Genomic DNA, 12,500 nt, shown 5'->3' with positions numbered 1-12,500 from the left:
ATAAAGTACACTTACACATGTTTATCAAACGGTTCTGTCACCTTTGGTTCTATACTTCTCTTTTTTTTTTTTTTCTTTTTTTTTTTATTAAGTACAACCGTATTACCCTGAATCATGGCTTAGGATAAAAGAATCTCTTATAAGGGAAAAAAAAGAATCAAGAAGGTCCTTATCAAGCCCACCTCATGGTAATAATAATAATAATAATAATAATAATAATAATTATTATAATAATAATCTCTCTATAAAGTACATACATACATAAACTCATGCGTTTCTCTTATATCGATTGTTCTTTCACGTTTGTTTCTATTTCTTTTTTTTTTTTTTTTCGGTTTTTCCTTTTTTTTTTTTTTTTTTTTTTCTTTTTTTTTCCACTATCAAGTACAATCGTATCACCCGGTACCACAGCCTAGAACAAGAAAGTCTATTATAAGGGAACCAGATGTATTTATGAAACCGGCCGATAGTGATATTAGACCAGCACCAAGGGTTTTACCAAGGTTATCTCGTGGTAATAATAATTATCCTTTTTACAAAGTAAATACATACGTGTATACATACACATATAACCCCCTTTTATACTAATTGATTTTCACGTTTTTTTCTATTTCACGTCTCTGTGTGTGTGTGTGTGTGTGTTTTTTTTTTTTCTTTTTCTTCCTTGCTTTATTTTTATATTTACTTTTTTGATATGAAACAGATTCTCCTGCGAGAACAATCGATAGTGATATAGAAGTAAGACCAGGACCTTCATCAGCAAGAAAATTAGTGAGCCCACCTAGTGGTAATAATAATAATAATAATAATAATAATAATTTTTATTATAATCCCTTAACAAAGTTAAATTAGTTAATACCTTAACTAATGCGTTTCTCTTATACAAATTACTTCCCTTCACGTTTGTTCTAATTTCTTCTCTTTTTATTTTATTTTATTGTATTTTATTTTATTTTATCCTAATTTTTTTTTTAATTATTATTTTGATACTTTTTTTTATTTCATTCTTTTTTTCTTTTCTTTTCCTTTCTATTTCAAGTACAACCGTACTATCCGGATTCGTGGATTAGAATAAGAGAATCTCCTGCTAGGAATAGAGGAATTAGAAGGACCGAAAGTGAAATCGAAGTAAAACCAGCACGAAGGCTCTTACCAAACCTACCTGATGGTAATAATAATAATTCCTTTAAAAAAAAATTTATATAAGTACATACACATTATTATTATTTTTATTTGATACATCTATTTTTTTCTTTTTCTTTTTTTTTCATTCAAGTACAATCATATTATCCGGAATCGTGGACTAGAATGATGGAACCTTCTATAAGAGAAAGAAATATAAGATCGTCTATAAATGAATCCGAAATAAGATCATCGCCGCGGAACTTATCAACTCAACATCGTGGTAATAATAATGATAATCTTAACTTATGAAATAAATAAATAAGTACGTATACCGCGTGTTACAAAGGGATGGAGAGATAGAAAGAGATAGACATAGAGATAGAAATAGAGAGATAAAATTAGAGAAATAAAAATAGAGAAATAGAAATAGAGAGATAGTGAGAGAGAGAGAGAAAGAGAGAGAAAACTACCAGGAATATTTCGTTTGGTTCAAACTGATCACGTGCAACGAGATGTCGAATATTTTGACTTGTACCCCCTACTTTATGTCGATGCAAATCTATTCCCACTTACGGCGAATAGATTTTTGTCTTTGTTAGGGGATCATACGATGATAATGATGATGATAATAATAATAATAATAACGTAAACGTACGCTATGAAATGTCGAATAGTTCTCGCAGTGACATCATCCATTCCTCAAATTTGTTGCTTTAAAACTGTACGAATGATGCATCATTGGTGATCATTCTCTTCGATGACGATGCAGTATACGTACACACCTACATACAATATATATGCATATTTTTCGTATATCGACATTCCTTTTGTTATTTTATTTGTTTTTTTGTTTAATTTTTTCTTTTTTTCTTTAAGTACTTTTCTCGGATAAACAAGTTAGAATAAGAGAACCTGATATAAGGGAAAGATCACCTATGAGACAAACTAGTAGTTCTACTGACTCAAGATCATCGACGAGGGCCGAAGCAGGCCGACATGATGGTAATAATAATAATAATAATTATAATAATAATAATAATAATATAATAATGATAGTAATATTAATGGTAATAGTAACAATAATCACTTACACATAAAACATAGACATATAACATTTCTCATATATTGTTACTCCATATTTGTTTTTCATTTTTCATTTTCTTATCTTTTATTTTTATACTTTCCTTTGTTTCCTTACATACATATATATATATATTTTTTTTTGTTTTTCTTTCTTTTTTTATATTTGCATTTTCTTTTCTTTTTTTTCTTTTTCCTTTTTCTTTTTTCAGTACGTTTCAATAGAAGAAGGGAGACCGATATAAGAGAAGATGATCATTATGTAAGAACAGATTATCGTTCGCAACAATTCACGGAACAAATTTTCGCCGAGGAAGAACATTTAAGAAGATTAAATATATTGAGAGCCCAGGAGACCGAAATGTTTTTATTAGAAACCGAACTTCTAGAAAATCAAATTCATATTCAACGAATGGAAAGCAATCTCGAAACGATACAAATGCGAAAACGAGTTGCTTTGAGCGAATATAAAATGGCGGAACTGAAGGAGATGATGGTCGAGATGAATATATCAGATTACAAAAGGTTAACTCTTTTTCTTTTTTCTTTTTTTTTTCTTTTTTCTTCTTTTTTTCTATCTCTTTTATTTTTATTCTTAATAACAAAGTAACGATATGAAAATAAAAATACGCACTATATTTATGTGTGTATATAATGTGTGTACGGATGTATGTGTGCGTGTGTGTGTATGTACATATATAGATTAACCAGAGTAAAGATGTATATATAGATAGCTGAATAAAATTTGCCGGTACGTTCAGCGCCACCATCGGGCATTTTTTGAACTAATCTTTAGAAAGTAATGAAAATTTTTCCCGCAAGGTTTCATTTCATTAAAATCGATTTGTTTTGAGGGATTGCTCGATAGTGCAAACGAAAAGTAATACGCGTTGAGATAAGTCAGACGTAATATTTGTCAAGTAATAATTTAAAAGTAAGAACATTGTTAAATATGCAACGAATCATTACTGCATTTTCGCGGAATATTTCTGCTTCCAGGTATATAAAAAAATATTTCTTAAATAATATTTAATAATTATTGATTTTGTTAAAAATGTTTTTTCGAACAGTCCGAAATTTTTCCTTTTTCTTTTTCGTTAACGTGCATGTACCCATAACCTTCAAAACCATTATTTCTAAAATAATTTCCATATTATTTTCTTATTTCTCTCGACGTAAATGAAATGATTTTACCTATTAATGAAATATTATGTAATGTATATATGCGATGTGTGTGTATATATATATATATATATATATATATAGGAAGAGAAAAATTCCATTTGACTTTAAATGTGTTTGTGACGTTGTAACCTATATTTAGGAACATGTTTATTATCAAATGTTTATATTTGTGACATTGTAATTTAATTTTAGGAATATGTTTATTATCAAATGTTTATGTTTGTGACATTGTAATTTATATATAAGAATATGTTTACTCTCAAATGTTTCTTTGTCACATTCTAATCTATATTTATGAATATGTTCATTGCCAAATGTTTGTTTATGCTTCTACTTTTCTATTTAAATAACTTTGAATCTAATTAAAGATTGAATTTGATCCAACTATAGATTTCTAATTTATTTTTAACATTGTAGTAAAAAATATTTACTACTTCTCTTCAGGTGTTTCTATTTTCTTTTTGATGACAATTAATTCTGACTATTAAGTCATAGTTGTACCTAATAAACAACTAAGTTCTATGTGATTAAGTTATTAAATAAGAATGGTTGTTGATTTATATCCTTACAATATTGTTGTGGAAACATTTTCAAGATTTAAAACAAAATATTTGATTTCAGTCAAGCAAGAATGACTGGCGACCCTGGTTCTGGTGCAAACAGAGGCACTGGCGGTGCTGGTTCTATCCGAGCAGCAGGAGGGGCTTTTGGACAAATGGAAATTGCTCATGAAGAACAATTCTTTTATAATCAGGTCTGTTAAACAATGGAAGTTCCATCTGATATGTTCTTAAGAAAATTCCAATATTGTATTATGATAGATTTGTTTGTCAGAATCGTACGTTAAAAAAAAAAAAGAAAGAAAAAAAGAAAGGAATAAATAAATTTGCCCTTTCTCCTTATTTTAGCAAAGGGAACAGATAAGAAAGCTGAGAGAAGGTATTCGCGACGAAATTGCTTTCCATGAGGAACAAATCCGCCGTCATCAAGAAGCTATTGAACGTCATAATGCAAGAATGACTGAAATACATAATCCTCCTGAAGAACAATAAATATATTGTCCGTCTATATTTACAAGATTTATAAAGGGATGCAGCTAATATTACATCATGTATAGATTTATGTATATAAATATATACTTATATTTTTATACATAATGTATATAATTATGTATGAAATATACATAACTATATACATAATGTATATAATTATATATATACATATATATAAGTATATATTTATAAATGATGTTAAGATTTAGTATGATCACTAGAACATCAAGAATTTTCTTCTTTTTTCTATGCCAGATTCAATAGTTTTTATTAATTATTTTTAATGAACTTGGCTTTATCAATAATTATTGAATATTAAGAGAAATCATCTCGGCAGTATGTTACCAATAGTTAACAGATTTGTCTGAAAAAAATTGCTATATTTAATAGATTTATATATATTTTCAAATAATACGCTAATATATTCAATTTTCAAACAATAATGTAACAGACACAGTAATTATTTGAAATAAAAGCCATTATAACGCAGAATGTTTTTTAATATTTGAAATTTATCCAAAATGGAAAACGATTGTTAAATCGATATAATAAATTTCATTTGTTTCTGAAAGATTAATAAGTTCAAAGTTGATAATAAACGAACATAGATTTCTTTGATACCTCAAATATAATTATTTATGGTCTATTGTATTTTAAATCTGAAGTTCGAAGTAAAATAATCAATTTAATTAATTTAATATGTTTCGTTACATTGGTAAAGTAATAAGTCCACCAATTTATAGGTAATTAATAATTTGTCTAATGAATATATTTAATGATTGGAATCGATAATATATTAAGGTTAGAAAAAAAAAATTGCTTTTACAACATCAGTGAAATAATATTTGTTTGCCAATTATAGATATTTTAATACAGAAAACAATGCTTTATATAAGAATAATAAATTGTTGGATGAAAATGTAGCATACGAAACAGAATATTATTACAAAAAGGTAAACGACAATATCGTATGATTAACGACGCTTTTAAACATTTCTTTCCCGCGGCCATTATAATAGATAATATCGAGAGAGAACATTATATAATCTTTTTATCGATTATTCAGGATAAAGAATTATTAGAGATAATCAAACGAAAAACGCAAAACGAAGTTAAAAACTTGCAAAAGGAGGTTAACATAATGCGTAATAAAATCGAAGAATACAATCGAGATATCAATGAAAATCTTAGATTTTTACAAAACTTAGAAAAAAATACGACGTCATGTAAGAAGGAAGATACTTAAAAATTCTTATTTAAAAAAAAAATAATTGAATTTCATTACATATATACATATATATTTGTTTTTTGAAAGATTGAAATAAAAAAAAAAAAAAACTCTTTGAATTTACCGCTCTACTATGACCGACAGTTTCGTAGCTTCGATCAAAGACCGCGATGGCGCTACGATCTCATGGAACGCGAAGAATAGAACTAACGCGAGCCACGTGATGGCGTACCAATCGTTAAAAATGGCGATCACCGGAGAACGATGAAAGCGGATCGATCGTCGCGCCCTCAGTGTCTCGCGATTCATCGATCAGTGTGGTGTGTGTCGCGTTGTTGCTCCCTTCGGCTTTTCGTAGCTTCCTTTTTCTGGCTGCGACTTACGCGGCGGCTCCAAATCGTACTTTATTCGCCCTCGTGAAAACGGCGTTACAGCTGCAGGCTCGACAGGAGCCTACCTGAAAACACATAGAAAAAATGAGACGAAGGATATTGTGGATTCTGGTTAGCACGGCCGTCATTCTCACGGAATGCAACGCCGCTACGGAGGTAGGAGAACGATCATACCGTTTTCTCTCTCTTTCTCTCTCTTCCCCTTTCTCTCTTTCTCTTTTCTTTTTTTTTTCTTTTAATATCACTTTCTATCCTAACATTATAATTTTTTTTACGTCCTTTCAGCTTTTTTCTTCTTTCCCCCCTTATCCCATGTTTCAATCATACCTTTTTGTCAATTTCATTCGTTAAACGTTCGTTTTATTTTCGCGGACTATATTACGTAAAGTCCAATAATATTCTTATTAATATATACGTTATATAGATATATAGTGTCCCATCGAAATCCTACCCTTATCGTAGGACGAAATCCTAACTTATAGGACAAAGGACTTATAGGACGATAGGGGAAAGGAGAGAAATGGGAGAAAGAGACGTTTTGAACATTTACTTAAGAAACTATGGATACACTTTTTAGAATAGATATATATATATATATGTGTGTGTGTGTGTGTGTGTATGTGTGTGTGTAAAGAGCCGTAAGATATTCGGCGTCTCGCGCGATTTCTTCGTTGCTTTGCACGTTGCCCTGGCCTGGCCTAAAGTGAGGGGTGGGGGCACTTTCTCTCTCTCTCTCTCTCTCTTTCTCTCTCCTCTCTCTCTCTCTCTATCTCTCACGATCCTTTGCTTTGGATGGTACGAGCCTCGTGTGCACGCGGACACTGTGGCACGCGCGCAACGCATCTTTCTTTCTTCCTCTCTTTCTCTCTCTCTCTCTCTCTCTCATTCTCATTCTCATTCTGATATTCATTCTCTTTTTCTTTCTTTCCTTTTTATCTCATTTGAATTTCTTACGCGTTACGCGCGTGTGGTCTTACGTTTTACCTGAGGGAGAAGCCGCGGACTCCAAACGGGAGTTAGAAAATGGCGACGGGGCCGACGACGATCCGATCTTCGGCTCATTTCGTCGATCCTCGTCTCGTCCTTTCTCTCTCCCTCTTTCCCCCTATCTCCTTCTCTCTTTCTCTCTCTCTCTCTCTCTCTTTCTTTTTCTCTCCTTTCTCTCTCTCTCTTTCTCTCTCTCTCTCTCTCTCTCTCTCTCTCTCTCTTCTTAATTTCATATATCCTTTATTTCGTATTTTATATTTTGATTTTCTTTTTTTATTTTTTTGTAACTTCCATTCTCATATTCCTTTTTATTATTTATTTTTGATAACGTTCGGCGAAGTACGTGACATCGAGGTCGAAATAAACGAGTAAACAATGATAAATACACGATCGTAATTGTATATGTACGATATGCACGTATATTATTCATGATGATTGGACACGAAGAATCACGTTTTGATTAAAAATAACAAAAAAAAAAAAAAAAAAATAATAAACTACGTGTCCTAAGTTAATTTACTAAAGATCATCTTTATACGGACCACGATCTTTCGTTAATTCCTTGTTATCCTTATAAGAGATATTTATTTCTTTTATATTTATATCATAAGAGATAACACACGATGTTTCTCATATATACGAGAAACTCGACCTTGATTAGAGATATACCAAGTCGACCTCGATGACCATCTTGTACGTAGTTGATGCAACCTGGAAAGTGCTACTGTTTTGAAATTAGAACTCGGATATACTCGACGAGTTTCTCGCAAGATAATCTCCTTATTTGGGGTTAAACTCGTACAATATCATTATACGAAGAAATTCTACGAATTTTTATAATAATCAATCGCATGACCAAAAAAATTTTTGTCTTGATACGATGCTATTTGCCATATAATGATATCTTAAAACTAACAATTCCATTTTTATATACGATTATTATATTCTCATTTATCATCAAATTTGTTTTGTTTGTATACTCTGTGTATATCCGTGTACGTGCGTTGTTTTTTTTTTTTCCTTTTTGTTTTTCCTCTGAAAATAATTTTAATACGACGAAAAATTCAAACGTAAGAACTAAAATTTTCTCGCACTCTTTATTCTATTATATTTATTATTAATTTTTAATTTTTAATTATTATTATAGCGATCATTTACATGTAAAAGAAAAATGGTATCACGATACACGGTATTATATATATATATATATTATTATTATTAAGGATTTCATTCTCAAATAGAAAATCGTTCTCATTTATTGTTCATTATTGTATTATCCTTTTTAGTTTTCCCGCTTCCAGAAAATAATTTAAATTCAGCTTGAAAATTGATACGTGACAAGATAAATTTTCTCGCACTCGTTATATCATTATTAATATTATTATTATCATTATCATTATTATCATTATCATTATCATTATTATTTCATTTAGTAGTTGGATATACGGTAACGATCAATTGCGCATTGTTATATGAGAGTAAGGATATACTCTACGATGATCTTAAAAGATGATGGACGAAGAGAGAGAGAGAGAGAGAGAGAGAGAGAGAGAGAGAGAGAGAGAGAGAGAGAGAGAGAGAGAGAGAGAGAGAGAGAGAGAGAGAAAGACGAAAAATAAAAAAAACAGAGAGAGAGAGAGTGAGAGAGAGTGAGAGAATTTCTGTAAGCGTGTTTCTAACGGTAATGTACGAGACAAGGAAAAGAATCATACGAAGTCAAGACGACGAGCCACCAACGATGTTTTCTTTGATACGCGCACACATATACATACATACATCGACCCATCCATCCATACATACATTTATACATACATATATATATATGCAGAGAGAGAGAGAGAGAGAGAGAGAGAGAGAGAGAGAGAGATAAATGCGTATACGGTATACAGTAGACATTATTTTCAGGGAGCACGATTTGTTTTGACGAGTGGCTAACGAGTCTGTCTCCTGCATATCCGACTTGCATATATATACATATATGAAAGTCTCGTTTATGTGCATCCGTCTCCCTTTCTCTTTCTATCTCTCTCTTTCGAATATGCGAATTGTTGGTCTACTCTTTGTTTCTCCAATTCTCTCTCTTCATATCTATCTATCTATCTATCTATCTATCTATGTCTCTTTCACTCTCACTATTCCTCTGTCCGTCTATCTTTTTCTCTCTTTTACATCACATGCATATATATTTCATTCTCATTCTAACCCCCTCTTCCCTTTTCTTCTCTCTACAACCCCCTTACCTCACCCTTCCTTCTCTCTCTCTCTCTCTCTCTCTCTCGTCCCTTCTTTCCCGTCTCTCCTCTCCTCTTCCTTCTCTTCTTGCTTTCCTTTAACCCCTTTGTCACGAGCCCCGGTCACGGATATAATTAATTCCAGTGTATATGGAGCAAAGTGTATGTATATATATATATATATGTATGTATGTATATAGATGTTATGTATGGGAGTGTGAGAGAGAGAGAGAGAGAGAGAGAGAGAGAGAGAGAGAGAGAGAGAGAGAGAGAGAGAGAAGGAAAAGGTAGGGAAGGTTTAACGAAGAAGACAAGCCCATTGTCTATCAACTCTTTTACCTAACCTAAGTCCTTTGACTATAGTCCCTTTAGAAGGATCAGCGATCCTTCACGCGATATCATCCCCATTCGACATTGAGAACGTTCATTATCGTTTCGACCCCGTTTATGGTCTCTGCTTTTTGTTTGTTTGTTCGTTTGTTTGCTTGCTTGCTTGTTTGTTTGTTTGTTTCCTTTGTTGTTTTCCTTTATATTTTTTTATTTTTTTTATTTTTGATTTGTTTTTATGTTTTAAGATGCGACGAAACGAGAGGCGAATAATCGGGATCAATGATCATTTATTTATTTATTTATTTATTTATTTATTGCTTCTTTTTTCCAATCATATTTATTAAAAAGAAAAAAAAGAAAAAGGATTATAATGAATGTTAGTGATAATAATTTTCATTCGAATGAACGTCATTAAAATATCTCTTTTTGTCGATCGAGGTTTATATACAAGAATATTTTCATCCAGTGGAGAGTTGCTAGTGATGCTGGTTTTGATTATCCTTTGGATTTTTTCTTTTTCTTCTTCTTTTTTTTTTTTTTTTTTTTTTTTTTTTTTTTTGCTACATGCACGATAAGACTTCTAAAAGAATTGATTCTTATTTTTTGTTTGTTTTGTTTTGTTATGTTTTTAAGGCGAAAAAGAATTTTCATCATTTGTCCAGTTTTATTCTCTTTTTAAAGGTTACACGCAGTTTTTTATTATGCGAGATATATTTTAACAGAGAATTATTAATAAGTACGACGAACTTTATACGGAGTTTTAATTATATCCATTAACATTAACATTGTAATCGTTAATTCCGATTGTAACATAATTAATATGAAAATTCTCGATCGTCATTACTTATTATAAATTGAACAAAGTGTATCATATCGTCGCATTATACATAGGAATTACTTAGGCCTGTAGAGGTGGTATGAAGTGTCTGAAGAAAAAAATTAAAAAAGAAAAAGAAGAAGAAAAAGTAATTCGTTTAAAAAGGAGTAAACAATTGATTGATTTATTAAAATCGTTCAGAAATTTTTACCCCATCTTTATGTATTATCACGGATAGATTAAAAGAAAAAAAAAAAAAAAATGTCATTCAAGAACTTTTGGTTTACTGTTTTATCAAGTGATACAAGCCATACGAGCACAGACCTCCCTTCATACACACACACACGCGCACGCATATATATATATATATATATATATATACAGATAGATTAAGAAAAAAGTGTCACCCAAAAACTTTTGGTTTACCCTTTGTTATCGCGTGATACAAGTCATACAAGCACACACAGATAGATTAGGGGGAAAAAAAAGAAAAGGAAGAAAAAAAGAAAGAAAAAAATGTCACTTAAATACCTTTGATTTAACCTGTGTAATCACGTCATACAAATGCGTGCACGTATATACGCACACATATACACTTATATTATATTCGTGCACAGATTAGGAGAGAGAAAAAAAGGATAACGTACGTCTTTATTATTGTCTTCCGAATTTTTTATTATTTTTTATCACGAATAAATAAATAGATAAATAAATATATATATATATACACTTACATGCATATAAGACGAGAGTAAATTTTCGTTGAAATAGGATATGAAATAAGCGCGATATCAATTCAAGTTGGTGTCCATAGACCAACGTCGTCATGGCGGTCGTTCGTTGGGTCGCGTCGTGCCGATCGAGATATAGAGAGCCGCTTCGGTTATTGGGAAAACGTGCCTCTCAATATTGCAGTCTATAATTGAACGCCATTGCCACGTCAACGGAAATAGAATAGAAATTGCTATGGAAATGATTGTGCGAGGGAGCCAGTCTTTTCTATATGCGTTTGCGTGTGGGTTTGCGTGTGCGTCTACGTCTACTGAGTATTCGTGATCATCGTCGTGTCTGTGTGTGTTCAAAGAGAGAAGGGCACGCGTGCGCGCGTGTGTCGCACACGAGGTATCACGGCTAATCAATCTGGTCGAATTACCCCCTCCCCTTCTCACCCTTTTCCCCCTCTTCTCTCTTTCTCTTTCTCTTTCTCACCCTTTATTATTAATCCTAGGAGAATGTCCTCTTTATTGATCTTTCGATAAAAAAAAAAAAAAAAAAGGAACAAAAAACAAGTGAAACGAACATTTGCATTTTTTTCGCCATTTTTTCTTCCCCCCTTTTTTTTCTTTTTTTTTTTTTTTTTTTTTTTTTTTTTTATCTCGATTCTTCATTGTTTATTCTAATTTTACAAGGCTTGTTATAATCATTATTACTTTGTTGTTATTATTGTTGTTGTTGTTGTTGTTGTTCTTGTTCTTGCTCTTGTTGTTCGATATTGTTGTTTTTATTAAGCATCAAATACATTTGATTATAAAATCACATCGTATTAATAAATTTTACCGAAATAATAATAATAATAAAGTGTTCGATTTATACTATAGGTTTCACATTTTTCATTTATATTTTTATCAGAAAGATAAAATTATTATAAATGTAATTATCTCCGATCTTTGTTGTATAAGATATTCATTTGATCGTTATCGTACAAATCAAAAACAAAAAAAAAGTTATCTATCAGCGAGAAAGCCAGAGGGCTAACATTTATAAGATTGAAATCTCAGATAGATTTAAAAAAAAAAAAGAGAGAGAGAGAGAGAGAGAGAGAGAGAGAAAGAAAAAAGGAATAAAAAACTCCCCGAAGTATTTTATATTTAAACGTATTGTTCGTGATTACGGCTTATAGATATTTACCGGATGCGGATCAAAAGTGGGCCAAAGCTTCTTAGATCCGATTAAAAATCAATTACTCTTTTCTTTTCTTTTTTATTTATTTCTTTTTTTTTTCTTTTCTTCCTTTTTTCGACAAACATTAGCTTGTTTCTTTCTTTTATTATTTTTTCTTCCTTTCTTTTTTTT

At 31.0% G+C, this 12,500-nt stretch overlaps 3 protein-coding genes and 1 long non-coding RNA gene across 22 annotated transcripts in view; 2 read left to right on the top strand and 2 right to left on the bottom strand.

Moving 5' to 3' along the window:
- Window positions 1-1,774, bottom strand: part of LOC124953488 — a 2,018-nt gene extending 244 nt beyond the window's left edge. The window contains exons 1-4 of one of the 3 annotated variants that reach the window (XR_007102234.1): window positions 860-1,774; window positions 553-781; window positions 258-412; window positions 16-182 (exon numbers count right to left, since the gene is read on the bottom strand). This is a non-coding gene — a long non-coding RNA (uncharacterized LOC124953488). The remainder of the gene's footprint in view (window positions 1-15; window positions 183-257; window positions 413-552; window positions 782-859) is intronic. The other 2 variants (XR_007102232.1, XR_007102233.1) reach the window with 2 other exon arrangements.
- LOC124953483 (protein scarlet-like) overlaps window positions 1-2,877 on the bottom strand; it is a 14,445-nt gene extending 11,568 nt beyond the window's left edge. For 3 of the 6 annotated variants that reach the window (XM_047504940.1, XM_047504944.1, XM_047504941.1), the window contains exon 1: window positions 1,781-2,210. Coding sequence is in view for 1 of the 6 variants with exons in the window: in XM_047504943.1 (XP_047360899.1) it covers window positions 2,217-2,247 (31 nt within the window). In the remaining 5 variants the exon portion in view is untranslated. The other 3 variants (XM_047504937.1, XM_047504943.1, XM_047504945.1) reach the window with 3 other exon arrangements.
- The window catches only part of LOC124953478, a 12,491-nt gene extending 6,273 nt beyond the window's left edge, over window positions 1-6,218 (top strand). For 11 of the 12 annotated variants that reach the window (XM_047504916.1, XM_047504927.1, XM_047504926.1 and 8 more), the window contains 9 exons: window positions 93-188; window positions 386-514; window positions 704-787; window positions 1,040-1,168; window positions 1,277-1,405; window positions 2,002-2,127; window positions 2,418-2,730; window positions 4,012-4,144; window positions 4,299-6,218. In XM_047504916.1, the coding sequence (XP_047360872.1) occupies window positions 93-188; window positions 386-514; window positions 704-787; window positions 1,040-1,168; window positions 1,277-1,405; window positions 2,002-2,127; window positions 2,418-2,730; window positions 4,012-4,144; window positions 4,299-4,442 (1,283 nt within the window). In that variant the 3' untranslated portion in view covers window positions 4,443-6,218. The remainder of the gene's footprint in view (window positions 1-92; window positions 189-385; window positions 515-703; window positions 788-1,039; window positions 1,169-1,276; window positions 1,406-2,001; window positions 2,128-2,417; window positions 2,731-4,011; window positions 4,145-4,298) is intronic. The other variant, XM_047504925.1, reaches the window with a different exon arrangement.
- The window catches only part of LOC124953487 (syndecan-like), a 28,469-nt gene continuing 22,053 nt past the window's right edge, over window positions 6,085-12,500 (top strand). Inside the window, exon 1 of the mRNA XM_047504951.1 lies at window positions 6,085-6,218. Within this exon, the coding sequence (XP_047360907.1) occupies window positions 6,147-6,218 (72 nt within the window). The 5' untranslated portion in view covers window positions 6,085-6,146. The remainder of the gene's footprint in view (window positions 6,219-12,500) is intronic.

Source organism: Vespa velutina, chromosome 12 (genome assembly GCF_912470025.1).
Source record: "Vespa velutina chromosome 12, iVesVel2.1, whole genome shotgun sequence".
In the NCBI taxonomy this organism is placed as follows: domain Eukaryota; kingdom Metazoa; phylum Arthropoda; class Insecta; order Hymenoptera; family Vespidae; genus Vespa; species Vespa velutina.
The sequence above is the reverse complement of the archived record's forward strand: the minus strand, read 5'-3'. Positions and strand labels throughout refer to the sequence as shown.